Source organism: Protopterus annectens, chromosome 9.part0, assembly GCF_019279795.1.
Source record: "Protopterus annectens isolate FY-2018-M chromosome 9.part0, PAN1.0, whole genome shotgun sequence".
Lineage (NCBI taxonomy): Eukaryota > Metazoa > Chordata > Ceratodontiformes > Protopteridae > Protopterus > Protopterus annectens.
The window spans coordinates 251,290,622-251,312,526 of NC_056743.1; the positions used below are offsets into that span (position 1 = coordinate 251,290,622).

Here is a 21,905-nt window from a genome sequence, read left to right on the forward strand (position 1 = left end):
GACGTCAGGAGAGAAAGCGACAACAACTGACGCCGGACCTAGACTTTGGAATTCGGCCGACCGAGGACCCGCCTGACGGCAGAAAACCCATCTGTGATTACTGCAGCTGTATTAGCACTCGAACATCTACATTTATGGTAGGTACAAAACTGTACTATAATACTCATGAGTTTAGAAAAGATTGCAGTTAAGCAGCTGCTTTTTTTTGACAGCCCCAGAGCACAAAAACATTTAGCAGAATGGCTTATGCAACAGAAAGTGAAAGGCTTGTTGCCAAACTTAAGGAGCCTGTAATAAGAAAAAAAAAAGAGATCCTGTGGAGATATTAAAGATAATTTGGAAATTTTATGAAAATGTGTGAAGCAGAGAAATGTGGAAATAAAAAAAAAACATTTTAAATATTGCTGAAGACTTTTAAGTACGTCAAGATTAGACGTAGATGAGTCTCAACAATTAACAATTAACAGTTAAGATAGGAGGATACGATATAAAAATAGTGGTGTACAGTCAATTATCAAATGATATTTCTGTGGAAGTGTGGAAGCTAAAGGGAAGAAAGTTATACAGATTTGGAAGTTTTTGTTAACAGTATTGTAAAAAGAAGAACCAGCATCCTGAATGAAAGCTGAGATGGCTGCAATACCTAAAGACGATAAGGATCCAGCTCCATATGTTCCCATTTCAATTTTTAAAAAATGATTATAAAGTTTTGTCTATAGTAAAGAATGGCAAAGGTGTTGCCAAAACTGATGGATATGGATCAGAGTGTGTTTTGGGAAGGGGAGGGGAGGCAAAATTTGACAACATTAGGGCGATGATGGGAAGCATTGTGTAAGAACATACTGCTGCTGTTGCTTGATGCAGAGAAAGCATTCAACAGAGTAAGCTGGGAGTAGGGCAAGAGAAGCAATTGCATTCCGTGATACAATACTAAGGTTAATCAGGGGGGGGTATATGAGTAATCTGAGGCAAAAAATTAAAGTGGTGAAGGGTTCTTTTCTGACGAGTCTGAACAGAGTAACCAGGCAGGGGTGTCTTCCTTCTCTTATCTGCTTTGTATTTAGAGCCGTTGGCAAAGAAAATAAGGGACTTGGAAATTCAAAGATGTGATTGATACGGCTTTAAATTGGCTTTATTTGCAAATGGTTATCAATAAAAATTGGCTTTGTTTGCAAACAGTATTATTTTATACTTGATAAAACCAGAAAAAGACATCAGTGTTGTGGAGCATCCCCAGAGAGTTTCAAGTCTTTCCAAGATATGTAATTTAATGAAGATAAAACAAAGTCTAATCTCTTTATCTGCTTATAAATTGCTCCAGCAATACCTGTATATATGAGGACACGGTAAAATGAATTATTTTACACAATGGATTATAAAGGATTCTGTTATGGCAGTTAAGGATCTGTGGGAAGAGACTAAAAAGATGATACAAAAACTGAGAAACTGGAAGCTCTTTTTATGGCTCTTGATAGAAGTAAGCAGTGAAAAAGCTTTTAATCCCTTTTATTTTCATATATATATATATATATATATATATATATATATATATATATATATATATATATATATATATAGATAGATAGATATATATAGATAGATATATGTCAGGCATGATTTACCAACCAGAGCAGAAGTTGTAGACTGTAGTAAAGAGTTATCTGGGAGGGGAAAAGGGTAATGGTCAGTTAGGATAAGTTGATCCTTTATTAGAACAAGATGGATTAGATTGCTGAATTGAAGGGATATTTTAGAGCTACACAAATATCCTTTACCTAAAACTGTAATTCAAAGTGGAAAGGGATGATTAAACAGGGGAAATTCAGGAAATGGGAGTGGGATTTTGAATGCAGATCCTTAAGGAGATAACAGCAGCCACACACACATTAAGTAGCAAAGTATTGTAAGAACTAAGCCAATGTGAAAAATGGAGTAAAGAAATTTTGCCTATAGGGATGACTGCAATTAGGGGTACAGAGTGTAGGCAAGATGGAGGCAGAAATGTACTGGAGAAAACTGTCAAAGGAACCAAGGTGCTGAGAGCAAATGCTATTGAAGGAAAGGTAACCGAATAGGAAGAAGTAAGTAATTTTGACAACAGGCTAGACACTGCCTTCCCTTATCAGGGATTGATATGGGAGTATAGGCAAAGAGAAAAGAATGGGGGAATCCTAAGTGAAAGGCCTGCCTCTAGTAGAGTTTTTAATGGAATATGGAACAGAAGCTGCTGTTAAAGGGATAATTAGTAGGGCATATAAAATACTGCATGTTAACTATAGGAATCAATCAGAGAAATTTAGAAAAGATTGAGAATAGTGATTGGATAAGCAATTCACAAGGAAATAATGGGAGGACATGCGTATGACTCCCAGATGTGCAGCAAAGTCTAAAAGATTTGGTGTTTTTGCTTGGAAGTGTTTGCATAGGTGTTTTTTATACCCCAAGCAAAATCCAAACAGTTTTTCCTTTGGTAGATGGCAGATGTTGGAGGTATGATGGGGAAGAAAGAGGTAACTTAAAGCATAGTTTTTGGGGAGTCTGAGCTGGCAGACGTTAATTACAGAGTAGTCTGTCAGAAATATTGGGTGAGAAATGAAATTGGCCGTTAACTAAGGAATCGAGCTGGGATGCAGGAGCTGAATTGTCTAGGTACAGTAAGGCCTTGTCAAGTTTAATTCTAGTGGCATTCAATAAAACGGTTAGCAGAAAATGGAAGTATATATTACTGTAACAGAGGTGAAAGAACTGAAAGTCGGGTCTTTAGAAAAGGGTAGGAGCAAATTGCATAGAAGAATCGGAATTGTGGGAAGAATGCTTGCAGAATAATGTTTTGTAGGAGTGAGGTTTAAGGGAGGGCAGGAATTGATCAATTTATAAAATATTCTCCTCTGCTTTCTTTTTGCTGCACTTAAGTGCTTCCAGCAGATCTGGAGAGATGGGCATTTATGATGCGTGGTTAAGGAAAGGGTTTCAAGCAGCTTGGCAAAGTTTTATTTGTCATGCTGTCCTGATGCTTACAGCACATATTTTGCTTTTTCAAGGATGGATGACCTAATACAGGTTTTTCATTAAGGTTAAGTGCATATGTATAATTTTTCTCCTGCTTGGTATCACTTTTTTCATTGAATGTCTAACGTATTTTTCTTCCTAATTGTGATTGTTTTTTTTCTTAAAAGTACATTTACATTACATTTCCAGCTAGGTGTCTGTTGTGGTCTCTCTGGAAGCTCCGTGGTTGGATGCTTTTGTTGTTTGTAGTCTGTGGTATAGATGCCTGCTTCTAACTGCTGTTGCTTCTTTTTGTTGACTGAATTACTATATGTTGAACTAAGCTGTGTTAAACACAGCTGTGCTGTTTAAATTGTTTGGTATTAGTAGTTTAATTTATTTATTTATTTTTTGTCTTCAGAGATGCAGGCCCAAAGTGCCCAATTGACAATGAAATACTTTTGGAAAACCATCTTTTCCCAGACAACTTTGCAAAAAGAGAAATCCTGTCTTTAACAGTAAAATGCCCCAATAAAGGTTGCCTTCAGAAAATGGAGTTAAGACATTTGGAGGTTGGTGAATATTTTCTTTCTTTCCTGTTTCTTTTGTCTTTCTTTGAGAATCTAATGTTGATAGATTAATCTGATTTTCTGTTCATTTTTACATTAGGAGAGAAGATTTTATAATATGAAGGAAAAATGTATAGTGAATTTAAAAATTGTATAGATTGAAACATGTTGGAAGTTTCTCATACAGAAGCATACTACAGTATCATGACCTGTGTAGGTTCCAAAGTGCATCTCGTAAGTAGGGCAAAGTAATGAGGAATTTGCTGAGTCTGATGTATAACTTGCAGTGTGGTGGTGACATGCGTCTTTGTGTCCTTTCCTGGTTTTTAATGGTCAAGAAAACAAAATAGCTGTTACACTGTCTCTAGGACTTTGGAAAAGGTAGTGTGATGGTCATGCTGAAAATGTGTACATTTTGATTGTACCCTCTGAGAATATTTAAATTTGAGGTGTGCTCCCTCCACATTTTTTTTTTGCTTTTCTTGGAGTAATTACTGGTATGTAGAAATGTTTACAGAGTCCTGCTAGCTTTCTCCAGTGTGGCTAGTAACAGAAAAGCTGAGAATCGCTTGGAGAAGGGGCTGAATTTTTATTATAGCACCTTTTGCTTGAGGGCAAGTAAGCTTTATTTCATTGTAACATTTGCTTCTAAACTCCTGTGAAGACTTCTAAGAACATTTTTGAAATAGGGCTATTTTGTTTAGTCCTTAGTATTTTTGACTGGTACCTTAACTTCAGCAGCCCGAGATCAGATGGTATTTGCTGTCTTGCCACCACCTTTGGAGGAGGTTTTTTATTGCGGGGGGGTAAGATTGTTTTTAGAAGTCACTCGTTACCAGGTAAATGTGCTAGTGGAGAGAGAGAGTGCTGTTAGTAACATGGCATCTGAAGTTGTCTGTTTGCTGTTCAACCTGTGGGACAGGGATCCAGCACAGATCTGACTCATCTGCATTTCTCCAACATCTGATCCGAGCTCCAAGCTCCTTCCCTACCCATAATGCCCCTGTCTCCTCCTTTCAGCACTTTTGTAAGCATCATGATCCATTGCTATAAGCTGATTTAGGATAATAATTTTTCTGCTTTAGATCTTCTTTCTGTCTAACAGTACTTGTGTGTATATATATATATATATATATATATATATATATATATATATATATATATATATATATATATATATATAGTTTTTTTTATATCATTCCTGTCACCTCCCATTTCGCGTGGGTTCAAAAAAAAAAAAAAACGTACTGTTCTGTCACTAGGTGTGTGTGTTTTCTTCTCTTTGGGCCTCTCTCTGTTTTGACCATGTCAGAGATTCCCAAGCCTGGTTTTTGAAAATACATGGAGTGTGACCATAAGCTTTCCCCAGCTAATGGCCACACTGTGTTGAGTGTCTAGGGGTTGCCCATCTTGATTCCTCCTGCTCGATCTGCGTGGGCTTCAATCTGTATGCATTGATCGACAGGAGGAATAAGCTTATTCTTAAAGGCCTTCTCCCTCCCTACCTCTGGGGCCCAGGCCACCTCTTCTACTTCTACCACAGCTACTACTACTACTCTCCACCCCAGCCTCTGGGGCTCAACCTCCTGCTAAGAGGACCTGGGATAGAGATATGCACAAACATAAGGACAGGCCGAGGAAGCAGTCCCCGGACCGCAGTTCCTCAGCAGGGAACACCAGTCAAGCTCTGCACAACACCGAGTATTGAATCTCCCTGCCTCAATTCCCCTCATTTCATCCCGGAGCCAGAGGTGCTTCAGAGCCGTTCCCCTGCGTTGATGTCACCTCACCACCTCTCTAGGCCGGTGTCAATGGCCTCTTCCTCCAGATCCACTCGCAGCTTTTCCAAAGCCGAGGTGGACAAGATGATGAGATTCGTCTCCTCCCAGATACAGATGGGAGTCTTGGTTGCCCCCTCTCCCTCTGGAGTTCGGGGAGATGCTTTCTGCCTTCATCCCAATTACTTCTCCAGTCTGATCCCTGGTTTCAGAGTCATCGGATTTGAGGCCCCTCGATGCCAGCTATTACCTTGAGCAAGTCTGATTCGATTAGCTTGAATCTGTCCGGCTCTTGGCGCCGTAGCCTCTGCACCAGATCCAAGGGGATAGTTTCAGCTCTGAGTTTTTCAAAGCAGAGCCTTTCATTCAGAGTATTGGTGCTTGGAAGTTTGGCTCAGCCCCCCCCCCCCCCCGTTTATCCAGAGGTTTATGGACCAGTCTGTAGCCCCAATTCGGGCGGTTTGTTCTCCTTCTGCCTTTAATGTGGTGGAGGCCGTTCTCTCGATCCCATCAAGACCTTTGACTATCTCTTCTTTTGGAATTCATCCTGGCACCCACTGTTTCTGGTCTGGATTCTGCCATCCTGTTACCTCCGGGGACAGCCTGCTGCCTCTCTGCCACAGGAGCTTGTTTTTAAGTCTTCCCAGAGGTTTCTCAAAAACATACATGTAAAAGGAGGCACACAGACTCCCCGTCAGTCTGTCATGGAAGACATTGACTTGGGGGAAGGGGAGGGTTCCTCCAGATCATCCCCAGAGGATGTCTGATTTGGAGACGTCATGGAGGTCCTGCGACAGTGCAGGGGGTTGTCTGTCCAAAAACCCAACCCTGATGAGTCTGTGATGCTGGAGGCATTTGGCGCAGGACCCTCTACTTCCTGGGTGTCCCCTTCTGCGTATCCTCTGGTGGGTCTTGTGACATCTCGGGCCTGGAAGGAGCCCGACATGGTGGACCCTATTCCCAAGCACCCTGATAAGGTCCTCACTGCCCCCACAGACAAGCCACATTGTACAAAGGGACCTCTTGTCTATGCTATAGTGGTGGCGGAGGTCACCAAGAAGGACCTCGTACAGGAGAGCTCTGTGGTCCACCCACCAGAGAGTCTAGTTTTTGGGAAGTGGGCCTACTTTTCAGCCACATTCACTGTGCATGCTCTGAACTATATGGCACACGTTATTAGGCTTCAGTGAGACCCGGTTGAGGGAGGTCGCAGAGTCTACCCCAGGGTCCGTGTCGGTGGAGGATAAGAAGGTTTTCTCCTCTCGAATGGCCACCCTTGCCTCCATTGCCAATATCTCTATGTGGCTACTAGAGCTGCTGGGGCAGGCATTGCCATCAGGTGTCATGCCTGGCTCCAGCTTTGTACCTTCTCTGAGCCCTTCAAGACATCTTTTACAAATGCCCCGTGCGATGGTTCCACACCCTTTAGAAAGGTGGTATGGGACACACTGGTCCAGAGTGAGAAGGATGTGAAGACTGTCTGCTGTCGGAATCCACTTCTCAGCCCCTCAACAAACCTTCTCCAGGAATCCGCGGAGGGTAAAGAAAATGTAGTTCCGGAAGTCTCAGGGTTATTCCCAGGATACTGTAGACTCGCCCTCCTCCAAAGGCAGAGGGGGTTTTGACAGTCAAGGGTCTCAGGATTCATTCTTGGACAGGCCAATGCCAATGCAACAGCCCTGAAGGGTTGTCCGGCTGCTCGTCTCTGGAGGCAGTCCGGGGGTAGACTCGCCCTACACCCATCAACCTCTGAGTCAGTTACAGACAATCAGTAGGTGTTGCGAATCATAGGATATCCAGAGGATATTAAATCCCCTTCTTTCAAAGGCCAAGTCAGGCCAGGTTCCTCTTGGAAGTTCCCCATGCGCAAAGGGGAGGCAGCAGCACAGGAAATTTCCAAGCTGCTAGAAAAACAAGTCATCCACCCCATCCCCCCCAGACCAGTCTGGATTAGGGATCTATTCCAGATTCTTTTTGGTGCCAAAGAAAATGGGGGACTTAAGGCCAATTCTGGATCTCTCTACCCTGAGTCAGTTAGTTGCCAAGACAAAATTCCGGATGGTCACACTCCACTCTATCTTGCCCTTTTTGCAGGAGAAATATTGGATGTGCTTAGTAGACCTTCAAGATGCATACTCTCACATCAAAATGGACAGACACTCTTGGAGGTTTCTCCACTTTGGGCTGGGGGTCAATCATTACCAGTTCAGCGCGCTACCCTTTGGTCTCACCACAGCCCCGAAGGTGTTCACCAAAGTTATGGCGGTGGAGCTCACCTGCGGCTGCATGGCTTCCAGGTCTTCCTTTACATAGACGATAGGCTCCTCTCCGTCCCCTCCAGGCTTAGTCTGCCAAACCCGGGACTTGCTCATCCAAACTGCCCACCAGCTGGGCATCACCATCCATCTCAAGAAATCTCTCTTACACCTGGCTCACATTTTGGATTTCATCGGAGCCTGGTTGGACACTATTCAGATCAAGGCCTTCCTGACATCCGACAGACTTCACACCCTCAAACATAATGTCTTGCACATTTTTCAAGTTCCATCTCCTCCAGCAGAGTTGGTTTTAAGGGGATTGAGGTCCATGGTGGCCATGATCACCCTCGTCCCCACAGCTTGATTACACATGAGGGTGCTCCAGTGGACTCTGCGAAGTCCAGTGGTCTTTTCTGGATCTAGTGCTGTCACATCCTGTTAGTCTGTCCCAGGCATGCAGAGATTCTCTTCTTTGATGGATTCAGTCCCCAGAACGTCTTCATGGTTGCCTGTTTATTCTCCCCACCCCTCTGATCACTGTGACCATGGATGGCCTCCCTGCTCAGGTGAGGAAGCATTGCTTGGGACAGAGAGTTCAAGGCACGTGGTCCTCCCTGGAGACCCAGTTGCATATCAACCTCCTGGATATGAGGGCGGTCCTATTGGCTCTGCAAGCTCTTCATGCCCATCTTCTCCTAGGGATGATTGCCAGACAGTATGCCGGTCATCTGATACATCAACAAACAGGGGGGAACCAGGTCTTATCACCTTTCGCATGAAGCCATGAGATTGTGGGAGTGGGCGATCTCCGCCGTCCATTTTCTGGTGGCAACGCACATTCTGGGGAGGGCCAGTGTTCTAGCAGACAGGCTATGCAGGTCTATCCTGATGCCCTATGAGTGGTCTCGGGAGTCCTTCAGTAGCAAAGCAGGTCTTTCTAAACTGGGGTCAGCCTTGCTTCGATGATCTTGTCTCTCCTTCCACTGTGAAGTGCAGTGAGTTTTAGCTCTGAGCACCCCAGAGATGTCTCTCCTTCCACCGTGAAGTGCAGTGAGTTTTAGCTCTGAGCACCCCAGAGATGCTCTAGTTCATGCTTGTCCCTCCAATCTTCTCTGTGCTTATCCTCCTCTTCCCCTGATTTTTCTAAACCCATTCAGAAAGCACAATGGCTCCTTCTCTGTAGTCTCATGTAGTGTGTCCTCCCTGGAAGTTGGATCTGGTTCTGGATCTGATTTCACATCCCTCAGAGATCTCATATCCAGGTCTGGCCAGTCTGAAGCTCACTGCTTGGCTGCTCCAGTTCCCATGATAGTTAGGACTCCCTGGTTATCTTCTCCAGTTAAGAAAATTTTGGTAGCGTCTCATAGATTTTCTATGAGGAAGGTCTATTCCAGTAAGTGGAAGCCTTTCTCAATTTGGGCAGCTCAACGGGATTTGGATCCTTTCACTGCTCCGGTTCCTATTATCTTGTAGGTTTTGGCAAGCATCTTTCAGGAGAGTGCTAGTTTCTCTACAATTAAAGTTCAGTTGGCACCTATTTCTAATTTCCACATAGGAGATAATTCAACTTCTCTAGCCTATTCTAAGCTCTACAAAGCCTTTTTGAGGGGTACTATTCTTCTTAGGCCACTGATCAAGGATCCTGCACTTCCTTGGACCTTACTTTGGCCTTCAAGCCTTGGTTTCTTCCACTTTTGAACCCGCTGCTTCAGGGGATCTACATTCCAGTCTTACAAGACAGCCTTCCTGATTGCTATTACTTCAGCTAAAAGGGTGTCTGAGCTTCAGGCCTTATCAATTTAAGTCCCCTTGCATGATCTTCCATAAAGACAGAGTTTCCTTGCGCACTAATCCTTCCTTTCTGCCCAGAGTGCCTCAGAATCAAACATCGATCAGGTTATCAATCTCCCTGTCTTCTTTCCAAACTTTCAGAATAAGGGAGAGTATAAATTGCACCTGCTGGAAGTTTGTAGACAGTTATGTTTTTACTTGCATCTAGCAAAGGCCTTCTGCAAGTCTGATCAACTTTGATGTTCATCATGTTTCACTGTTGTAGTCATTACTCTAGGGTTCCAGACTCGCATAAATTTCTTTATAAAAACCCATCTGCTGACCCAGAAACTATTTCTCAGGGTCCCAAAGGGGTCAAGGCTTCCACTGCAAAAAACCCTATCCCCTCTGATAGGGATTCTAGGGTTCTGGACAGATGGGGGGAAAAAGGTTTACACTTCTGCTACTTTGGCTGTGAGAGTTTTAAATTGTCAATTTCATATGCTTAAATATCAGCAATACTTATTGTCATTGCTTAAACAGAAAATGTCAACAAATTCTGAATGTGCAGAAAACAAAGATATGCAGGATTTATTGCATGCAACTGAACAAGTGGGAAAGCATACTTTGCAATGTGGTTTTGATTTTCTGGAGGCCTCTTGCAGGGCCGCTGTTACGGGTTCTGTCATTAGGCGACATGCTTGGTTAAAGGAACAGAATCTGCCTGATCATGTTAAAGCAAAATTATTAGATGCTTCATTACAGCATGATACTTTGTTTGGTGTTAAAGCAGAAGAGGTATTGAAGAAAATGGAGGACAAAGCGAAATCTATGCAGACAGTTAAGGATTTCTTACAGGTGCAGCCACCCAGATTTAGCAGGAACTGGCCTACAAAGAATTGGTCCTTTTCAGTGTCAAGCAGGCCACAAAGAGGCAGATACAGATGCCCCAGAGGCAGATTCCAGCCCCAAGGTTCATACAGGTCTAAACAATGGGGTGCTTCTACCTCCAAAAGTGGAGAAGACAAATCACAGCCATACAGGAAACGGTCCCAATGACTTTACTCTGCCAGAACCAAGCACTTATCTTTTGGCAGCCCCATTAGGGGGAAAACTAGCACTTTTTCAACAAAATTGGCACATGATCACCCTGGACAAATAGTCTTGAACATAGTGTCTCAGGGCTACAGGTTCCACTTTCACACCCTGCCAAAGGCAAAAGATATGCCAGACCTGCCACACAATCAATGGGCAGAGGCACAAAAGCAAGTTTTATCCCTCATGAACACGAGGGCCATTCAGCGAGTACCACAACAAGAGCAGGGACAAGGTTTTACTCGAGGCTTTTCTTGGTGTCCAGAAAGGCCAAAGCCTGGAGACCAATACTTGACCTGTCTATTCTAAACACATTTCTGGATTTTCCAAAATTCACAATGTTGACTCTGCAGCAGCTGCTGCCCATGCTGGGCAAGAAGGCTTGGCTCGTAACTTTGGACCTAAAAGAGGCATACCTGCATGTCCCAATCAGACAATCTTGCAGAAGATACCTCAGATTCATAGCTGGCTCAATGCATTACTAATTCTTTGCACTGCCCTTTGGCTTATCTACTGCGCCCAGGGTTTTCTCAAAATGCCTGGCACCAGTAATTGCATTTTGCAGACAAAGAGGATTTCAAATATATCCTTACTTGGACGACTGCCTTATTCAAGCAGAGAACAAGAACATTCTACTAAAGCATCTGGCGTTTGTAAAAAGATTACTAATTTGCCTAGTGTACACAGTAAACGAAAAGAAATCAAAACTAGTACCCTCTCAAGAGATAATATTCCTGGGTGCAAGCTTAAATACAACTGCCCAGATGGCTTATCTCACGCCAGACAAACAAAGGCAACTGACTTCTTACTTCAAAGTGTTGGCTACAAAGACCCAGTTATCTGCAAGAAAAATTCTGCAAGCTTTGGGCTTCGTGGCATCCTTCATTCTACTAATTCCATATGCCAGACTGCATATGAGGAAACTACAATGGTATCTGAAAAGAATCCCTATCAGAGGGGATAGGGTTTTTTGCAGTGGAAGCCTTGACCCCTTTGGGACCCTGAGAAATAGTTTGTGGGTCAGCAGCAGGGTTTCTATAAAGACATTTATGCGAGTCTGGACCCTAGAGTAATGACTGCAACAGTGAATACACTCTAACATCTACATTTATGGTAGGTACACAACTGTACGTTTCCTATTCAGAGCCCTGCTTAGGGAAGACTGTATCTAAAGTCACCATTGCTCGTTGGATTTTTCATTGTGTACTCTTGGCGTATTCAAGCAAAGGAGTGCCTCCGCCAGGTCATGTTAAGGCGCATTCTACTATGTCTGTGGCTACTTCAGCCACATTTTGGTCCAGAGTTTCCTTGGATGACATTTGCTCTGTGGCTACCTGGGCATATTCACATACCTTCATCTCCCATTATAAGTTGGATCTTCTCTCCAGAAGTAGGGCATCTTTTGACTCTGCAGTGTTACGGAATATCCTTCCATGAGGGCCTCCCAGGTGTTTGTTAGCTAGGGACTCTGTCCCACAGGTTGAAGAGCAAATAAAGACAACTTCCGATAAAGAAGTTATGTACTTGCCATAACATTCCATCTGAGTTGTTGCTCTTCATTTGTCTTCAACTGTCCCTCCCTCCTTCCCTCTGCCTTATATGGGCTGTGAGGTGGTCTGGCTGGATAACACATGGCCCTTTCCTTGGCATAAACTGTTATTCCTGTTGATACTATCTGAGTTTTTTTGTCAGGGAGTAAGCCATTGTGTCAGGTTGGGTTGCTTTCAGGGGCAGCAAACTCCATCTGAAGGGGAGGAAGGAGATGGGCATTATGGGTAGGGGAGGAGTTTGAGCTTGGATCAGATATTGGAGAAATGCGTCAGAGTCTGATAGGTGGGACCCGTGTCCCACCGGTTGCAGACAAATGAGCAACAACTCTGATGGAACATTATGGTGAGTACATAACTTCTATTTTCATGGATTTACCTTCTCTTTTACAGCTTTATTGATCTTGAAAACATTATATTGTAAAAACATGCACACATCACTTCATCTCATTCACATCTGTTACAAATTAAATTCTTATTCTCACTTCAAAAGTTTAATTTTATAGTTATTATAGACCTTTTATTGTAATACCATATTCTTGTCCCAGTGATATAAAATTGCACAGCATAATCACATTTTTAAAGCATCCTAAAGACTCTAGAAGCTCGTATTTGTAGTTGGATATGTTATAAGCATATTTCATTGGTCTTTATTGGTACTTACAAGTAGTTCTTTTACCAAAAGAGTTAAATGTCAATTGTTTTACACCATGCCTTCGCTTTTTGTACTGATTTTATATGGGTTTGATCCAGTCATTATACTACTACTGCTGTCATATAGACTCTTCTGTGTAATTAAAACTACTCATGTCGTGATGCTTGTCTAAAACGATGCTTCTAGTGAGCATTCTCTTACTGTCCATCAGAATGTAGGCAAGCATGCCTGATCTGTAATCCTTGAGCTGTATAATGTTGCATAGAATTTCCTGTTTCCTTGCCACTCTTTTCCATTATACTTAATTGCTTCTCCTAGAATCTTTAACTGTTTTCTAGATGTTTGTAGCCTAGCTCAAGTCTCGACTATTTCCTCCCTTCAACAAACTATTGCAAAGTGCAACAGTCACATACTGTGCTTCACCTATATTTTACTCCCAATTAATTCTGAAATGCTGAACTTGCTAGTTTTTATGCAGTTGTCATCATACTCTTCAGCTAATGTATCCATTAGACAGCCAGCAGGAAAACTAGGTTTCATATGATTAACATTGGCATTAAAGCAAACTTCAATTTGTGTTATCTTCCCCTTTTAAATCTTCCCAGTTAAATCGAATTTAGCTCCGCTAGCATGAACCAGTCTCCTCTTACATTTTCACTAGTATTTGTCTGAGTTGTCGTTAAGCATACGTTAGTTGACATACCCGTGCTAGTGAATATTGTATAAGAACACTGCCATGGCAGCTGCAGACTATAAAAACACAAGAAATGTATTCTATGAAAACTTAAAGCGCTTTTCGTTTTGCTGACACGCAAACTTCTTCAGAAGTAAAATATGAAGGTACAAACCACTTTTAAACAAACCGGTAGTCAAACTACCCAATCATTTACTATGTTACACGTGCAGGGATCTAATTAGAGATGCACCTTCATAAACGTTACTGATTTGGAACATACCAGCTTACATTAAATCATACAACTAAGCTAAATATACTGTGACAACACAAAATAATCTATGGATGTTATGAAGAATATATACACTTGTATAGCAATATCAAAAATCTATCTAAAATCAACAAAAATCTATCTAAAATCAAAAAGAACATAAGCTAGTGATTGCTACATACTATAAACATAAAAAATTATTACAAAATTATAACCTAGGCATAAAAACTAGTGTAACACTTTTCTGGCTATTCAGTAAGACATAATCTCTGCAAACTTCTCAGTTTTAAAATACTACTAATAGAACAAGTTTCATTAAGTCCTGGATAATTATAGGCATTAAGCTTAATTTGCCAAAATAATTCTAATTCAAGTTTTAGGGGTGTAGGTCCTCCCCTAATATCCTGTGGTATTTGATCTATAGTCATGAACTTGAATTTATGGTCTACATTCAACTGAATATGCTTAGCTAAAGCGTTGTCCATTTTTTTTTCTACCAATGGCATACTGATGTTCATACATTCTATCACAGACCCTACGCTCCGTTTTGCCAATATAAAATGCAGGACAACATTGGCATTTAGCGAAGTAAGCTAACCTAGAATTACAGTTGAACCTAAATGTAAGCTTGAAGTGTAGACCATTAATGGCAAACCAATTTGCTACCTCGACAAGCTTACAGAAATTACAATTTTCATATTTATTCATATTAGGTGTTCTAGGGATACTGTGACATTGTTGTTCCAACAAATTCTTCAGATTCTTGCTTCTCCTAAATATTACTTTGGGTGAGCTACCTAGTTTAAATAACATTGGGTTAGTCCTAAAAAGTTCCCAATTTTTCTGAATAAAAACTAACCTAACTTTGTGGCAACACCTAATGTGTTTGAATCAATAGATCTATGTACTTACGACTTCCAATTAAGGTTTACTACTACATTTAGTCTGCAAAGCCACCTTTGCATTAAGATTATCCAGGAAAAATTGGGAACTTTTTAGGACTAACCCAATGTTATTTAACAAACTAGGTAGCTCACCCAAAGTAATATTTAGGAGAGGCAAGAACTTGAAGAATTTGTTGGAACAACATCACAGTATCCCTAGAACAACAGGTATGAATAAATGTGAAAGTTGTAATTTCTGTAAGTTTGTCAAGGTAACAAATTGATTTGCCATTAATGGTATGCACTTCAAGCTTAAATTTAGGTTCAACTGTAATTCTAGGTTAGTAGTTTACTTAGCTAAATGCCAATGTTGTCCTGCATTTTATATTGGCAAAATGGAGAGTAGGCTCAGTGATGGAATGTAGAACATCAGTATGCCAATGGTAGAAGAAAAATGGACAATGCTTTAGCTAAGCATATTCAGTTGAATGTAGACTATAAATTCAAGTTCATGGCTATAGATCAAATACCACAGGGTATTAGGGGAGGACCTATACCCCTAAAACTTGAAGAATTAGAATTATTTTGGCAAATTAAGCTTAATGCCTATAATTATCCAGGACTTAATGAAACTTTTTCTATTAGTAGTATTTTAAAATTGAGGAGTTTGCAAAGATGTCTTGCTGAATAGCCAGAAAAGTGTTATACTAGTTTTTATGCCTAGGTTTTAATTTTGTAATCATTTTTTATGTTTATAGTATGTAGCAGTCATTAGCTTGCTATGTTCTTTTTGATTTATTTTAGATATATTTTTGATATTGTTATACAAGTGTATATATTCTTCATAACATCCATAGATTATTATTTTGTGTTATCGCAGTATGTTTAGCTTAGTTGTATGATTTAATGTAAGCTGGTACATTCCAAATCAGTAACGTATATGAAGGTGCATATCTTTATTTGGATCCCTGCACGTGTAACATAGTAAATGATTGGGTAGTTTGACTACCGGTTTGTTTAAAAGTGGTTTTTACCTTGATATTTTACTTCTAAAAAAGAAAAGCGCTTTAAGTTTTCATAGAATAAATTTCTTGTGTTTTTATACTCTGCAGCTGCCGTGGCAGTGTTCTTCTATTTCTAGTTTTGTGTGCCGTTTTGCATTCAAATATTGTATAACTTTTTATCAGTAATGATTATATTAACTCATCACCAACTAAATGCTTGAAACAGTATAACCTTAGTTTTTATAGTATTGGTTTCATAAAGTACCTCAATTCCTCTGCCATTTAGCATCCTTAGTAATATTAACAGTTGTGCCTTTCTCTGTCATTTAGTAGCCTTAGTAAGATTAACAGTTGTCACTTTTTCATATACTACTTGAAACAGATCTCTATTAAAAAATAACCACCTTTGATCATACCTCAATGCTGACTTAACAGTAGAAGCATAAATAGTGTCTGAATATTTTCTCCATAATTAGCATTGTGTTAAATCTTCAGTTACAGAGCTTGACTAAAAAGCACTGTTCAGATACTTTGTTTGATACTGAAGCTTTCTGTGGTAAACATTCCAACTGAATAGTGTCAATTTGTTTTTATAAATCAGGTGATGAATTACCTCTTTCATGCTATTACCCAATATCTATTTTAGAAAATGAAGATAAAGCATATACAGTACAAGATATCCTTTCATCATTTTATTTCTTGTAGTTATTCAGTGATCCCAACTCTGACAAAAGGACATCCCATTCACTTCCCGAGCCTTATGCCTATTATGTACTGAACAGTTTTTTTCCATAACAGAACTGTCTGTCCAGTTTTATTTTGGAGGCTGTGCCAATAACTTGAGTGTTATGATGCCAGGCATCACCCATTAAAGTACTTGTATGATCAAAAAGATGTGTGAAGGCCCCTTATTAGTTTAGGTCATACCACTAGTGCTTTATTTTGTAGAACTTTCTATAATAAAGTTGAGACTGGGCGACCTGTACATCACCACTCTGATTAGCGAGCTAATGTTCTCCAGCAGAGCATTAGTGTACTTGTAATGTCCACTGAAAAACGAGTCCACCACTTCATGGCAGCATATTAAGCTGCTGTAGAATTCGGACTGTAAAAAAGATAATGGCCACCATTACTTCACACTTGCTAAGCTGAACGTTTGCTGTTTAACAAGTGTAAAATTAAAACGGATACTGTCTGTTTTGTGTACATGTGTAATGTTTGTCGTGTGTGTGTGTGTGTGTGTATATATGCTTGCATGCAAAAATAAGCGAGAGAGCGTGATCAATTTAGCAGTGGCTTTCCTTTAAGAGGTGTGCACATCTTGCAACCTCTTAGCTCAAGAAATCTGGACAAAGCCTAAAGTAATGAGGGTGGGAGGTACAAAAATTGGGGCAGATTTTAAATATTGATTTTTAGAAAATTAGAAAGTTGCTAGAATAAGATTTGTTTTAGTATACATTTTCTGTTGAGTATGAAGTCTGAAATTTAAATGCATGTCATTTAGTGGCCTCAACCCCCAGTGACTTGCTAGCAAAACACAAATTTTGAGGAACAGACTTTAAAGATTCCCTGCAGACTGCTCTGTCAGAGATGCTGGGTGAGCAAATTGCTGTAACTAGGAAAAAGATTTTTCTGAGTTAAGATACTGAATCAGAATTGCCTAGACATATTAAGGCCTTGCTGAGTCTAATTGTGGTAGCAGCCAGAAAAGCATTTACTAGAAAATGGAAATCAGTCTAAACAATCTGTACTAGAAGTAATGAATAATAGTAATTGAACAGCTGGAACTGGGATTTTTAGAAAGGGTAGCAGCAAATTACATAGAAAAAATGGGAACTGTGGGAACAGTACATACAGGGGAGGAATGATGTTTAAAAGAAGGCAGGATTTGAATGAGCTATGTAATATTTGACAGTAATTGGGTAGATTATAAATTATGCATAATATTTGCAACTAAAATTTAGTCCAGTCTGTGATATAAAATACTTGCAGCTAAGACTGTGTCAGTATGGTTTGTTTTTGTTTATATAACTGTATGATGTCATAAGTGATAAAGATGCTTCTTAAAAAAGGGGGGAAATCTGGACGTTTCTTTGGAAAAGTTATGCAGGCATAAAAATTTAAGTGGATGACATTTATTGAGTTTAATCATGTATTTTTAAATGTACACAGTTTACGTGTGCACATTACTTAAACATATTTTAGATGTAAAGTTCTCCAACAACATACTGCAGCAAGTTAGAAACATTAGGCGGAGGAACCATCTTGCATATAAAAAAAAAAAATGCAAAACAGTAGCCGATTTTCTAAGAGCAGTTATGCTCCCCATTATGTGTTGTGTAAATAAAACACTTCCAGGGGTGTAGAGGCCCCTCTGTCTCTGGCATCAGGCCTCAGAACATCCCTGACTGTGCATTATTTACACAGTAACACAACCTGTTGCGTATTATTGCTTGCTTAACGGATATTACTACTGGTCATAGTACTTCGTAGCCAAATGAAAATATGAATTCTTCTGTACACCTTAATTTAGCCATCACTTTCTCTGCATTAGTAAGTCGGCATTCCATTTGTAGAAACATTTTCAATCCTTTGAATATATTTCAGCTAAAGTTGTTTACATTTCCTAATAGCATCCATAAACTGTAACCCCTATTAAAACTTGCACCCAAATAGTTGTGATCCACGTGCACTACTTGACCTGGTATAGTAGATTTTCTCCCCGGTTGCCATAATACCTGATCTTAATCTTTCCATTCATCACTGATGGGTTCGGTTACGAGCCCTCGGAACTGAGTCTGTCTGTTGCAAGCTCACACCAGCCAAAAAACTCTCGAGCTAAGCTTCTACCCAGAATGCCCTTCTCCCTGTTACCCCAGTTCTTGTTTGCCGTGTAGCCATAAAGTTGCGTTTCAGCCGAGCTCTCAGGTAAGTGAAAACTTTGATATTTTGTGTGAAAAACTCATTGAGATTTCTTCCTTTATTGAACGTTAGTCTTTCTTGTGTTAAATTGCAGTTAGAGCTCGTTTCTTTTTCTACCTTTCTCTACCTGTTGGTAAACTTTCGGGTACCATTGTTGTTATGACCCTCTCTCCTCATCCTTGTGGTATTTCTCCAGTACCATAGTTGGTATTTCTATTTTCCTTCCTAACCTGTTGGTGGCTCTTCTAGGGTTCTTCTGGGTTTAAGCATTGTACTTTGTGTAATGGCAAGATGTGCTTCATGTTTCACTGTTGCAGTCATTACATTTGGGCAATCTGCTGGCCGGTTGCCCTCAGTCGGCCTGAATAACAAAGTCTTGGGTCCTGCGTTGGTTGCTGTCTCCTCTTCCATGACGTCAGGTCGTCAGGAGTATAAAACATGCAGCCGATGCCATTTTAATCAGTCTTTCTTGCCGCGCAATGCCAGAAGCAGAAGCAGTTCGCAAGTGCCGGTCGGCCGACTCCTGAAATTTTTGTTTGAGTTTCAGAACCGAAGTCTTCAAACTAAAGCCAAGTACCCCGCTGGGGAAACTTTTTCTTGCTCCTTACCAATGTCAGTAAAAGTTAATTGTATTACTTGTGGGAAGCAAATACCTGGTAAGGATTTTCATTTGTACTGTATTCCTTGCCTAGGCCATGACCACAACGTGTCTTGCTGTCGGTTTTGTGCTAAATGTAACCAACGCACTATTAAGCGTCGTTACATTTTTGCTTCTAAATACTTTGGCTCAAGATTTAACTATCCTGAAATGTCATCTGTTAATATTCCGACTACCAGAATTCACAAAAAACGCAAAGAAAAAGACAGTCTAGGTCCAAAACCGACGACGAAGCTTCTCCTAAGCCAGTTGCTGGTTCGCCGGTACTCTGAGGTGCTTTTGCAGCCCCTAATGCCCGCTCTTATGATTCACAGGTCTCTACCAAGACCCATTCGGAGTCAGGTATGCCATGAGTTTTTTCAAGTATTGAACCAGCGGATGTGTCTCCCTTGGATGGTTCCGGAGCCGCTGAGCAGGCACCGGCTTCTGAGGGTGTTTTCAGGCTTAAAGATTTGTATATTAAACCAACGCCATCATCAAAAACAAGGCCAAAACCGACTTCTATGTCTAAAAAACCGACGCATGAGCCATGTGTTCAGGCCCTGCGCCTAAAAAACAAATTATCAAAATGGCTGAGGATTTAATTACCTTGATCTGGGGTTCCCAACCCCCTCCTGCTAAGAGGCCTAGGCAAGGCACTGATTATCAATCTTCAAATCAGGTATCCATTTCTTCTGATTCCTCTTCTGATCAGGAATTTTCTATTCCCTCTTATGAGGACTCTAATGCAGAAGAATCCATCCCTTCTGCTTCTCCTCCTGAGGATTTTTCTTTTGGAGAAACTTTGCATACCTTAAGGGAACATTTTCATTGGGAGAGTCAGGATTTTTCAGAATCCAAAAAGAGGCTTAGGGATTTTCTTCTTCCTCAGCATAAGCCTTTGGCTATTCCTCCTGTTTTAGACATTGTTGATGTTTTCTCAGAATCCAGCATGGCTCCTGATTCCCTGCCTCCGGCTGCTAGTAAGCCAGACAGATATTACAGGATTCCCGACTCCAAGTTTCTTTTCAAAAATCCTACTGCTGACCCTGAAACAATTTCACAGAGTCCCAAGTGTGTTATGATAGAGACTCCAGGGTGCTGGATAGATAGGGTAAGAAGGTTTATATGTCTGCAACCCTGGCAATCAGGGCTTTAAACTGTCAATTTCATATGCTTAAATATCAACAGCATGTCATGGGCTTACTTCAACAGAAAATTATGTTGATTTCTGATTGTGTGGAAAATAGTTAGAGGATTTATTGCTTTCAGCTGAACAAGTTGGAAAGCATACTTTGCAATGTGGTTTTGATTCCTTGGAGGCCTTTTGCAGGGCCGCCGTAACTGGATCTGTGATAAGAAGGCATGCTTGGCTCAAGGAGCAAAATCTGCCTGATCATGTTCAAGCTTGGATGGTCCTTTACAACAGGACAGTCTGGTAATAAGGCAGAAGAAGTTTTGAAAAAGATGGAAGGCAAAGCTAAATCTATGCAAACTGTAAAATATTTCTTGCAAGTGCAGCCACCCAGGTTTAGTAAGCACTGGCCTACTAAGAATTGTCCTTTCCAGTACCCAACAGAGCCACTCGGGTCAAACCCAGACACTCCAAAGGCTCCAGGTTTCAGTCACAAGGAACTTACAGAACAAAACAATGGGGTGCTTCCACCTCCAAATCTGGAAGTAGCAAAGCACCCCCCTACAGTAAACAGTCTCAATGACTTTCCTCTGCCATTTCCAAGCACTTAATCTTTTGGCAGCCCCTTTGGGGGAAAACTAGCACTTCATGCTCAAAATTGGCATCTAATTACCCAGGACAAGTGGGTCTTAAATATAGTATCCCAGGGATACAGATTTCATTTCCATACGTTGCCAGTTCCAAACGGATGGCCAGATCTGCCTCCAAATCAGTGAGCAGAGGCCCAGAAACACGTCATGCCCCTCATGGATATGGGGGCTATTCAGCCAGTACCAGAAAAGGAAAAAAAGACAAGGTTTTTATTCAAGACTTTTCCTGGTACCCAGAAAAGACAAATCATGGCATCCAATTCTGGACTTATCCATTTTAAATACCTTCCTGGACATTCCAAAATTCAATATGCTGACTCTACAACAGTTACTGCCTATGCTAGGCAGGGATGCCTGGTTGGTAACTCTAGACTTAAGAGCTTACCTGCATATCCCAATCGGGGAATCTTTTAGAAGATACCTCAACTTCAAAGCAGGCTATTTGCATTACCAGTTCTCTGCACTGCCCTTTGGCACCAGTGATTGCATTTTGCAGACAAAGAAACATTCAAATTTATCCTTATCTCGACGATTGTCTAATTCAGGCAGAAAACAAGGACACTCTTCTACAACATCTGGCATTGATAAAAAGGCTTCTAACATGCCTATGGTACACCATAAATGAAAAGAAATCACAACTGGTACCCTCTCAAATAATTACATTCCTGGGTGCAAGCTTGAATAAAACTGCCCAGATGGGCTTACCTCATGCCAGACAAACAAATTCAATTGATAACCTACTTCAAACAAGTGGCCACAAAAACACAGCTGTCTGCAAGACAAAATTCTGCAGGCTTTGGGGTTCATGGCTTCTGCATTCTACTAATTCCGTATGTAAGACTGCATATGAGGAAACTTCAATGGTACCCAAAAAGCTTATGGAATCATCATTGTCACAGCCTGGAAACAATGATGCCTCTCATTCCTTGCTTGCAACAGGAGTTCCTGTGGTGGGCAGAGGCCTGTCAGCAAAACAAGGGACTGTAATTCATTCTACCCCCTGCCACCCAAACCCTGACCACAGACTCATCAGACTATGCTTGGGGGGGCCCATCTGGCAGGGAGATGC

The 21,905-nt window shown here is 41.0% G+C and overlaps 1 protein-coding gene across 4 annotated transcripts in view; it reads left to right on the top strand.

The window, feature by feature from the left end:
- Positions 1-21,905, top strand: part of TRAF6 (TNF receptor associated factor 6) — a 482,448-nt gene that overhangs the window by 184,306 nt on the left and 276,237 nt on the right. For all 4 annotated transcript variants that reach the window (XM_044082829.1, XM_044082830.1, XM_044082831.1 and 1 more), the window contains one exon: positions 3,410-3,560. In XM_044082829.1, coding sequence (XP_043938764.1) covers positions 3,410-3,560 — 151 coding nt within the window. The remainder of the gene's footprint in view (positions 1-3,409; positions 3,561-21,905) is intronic.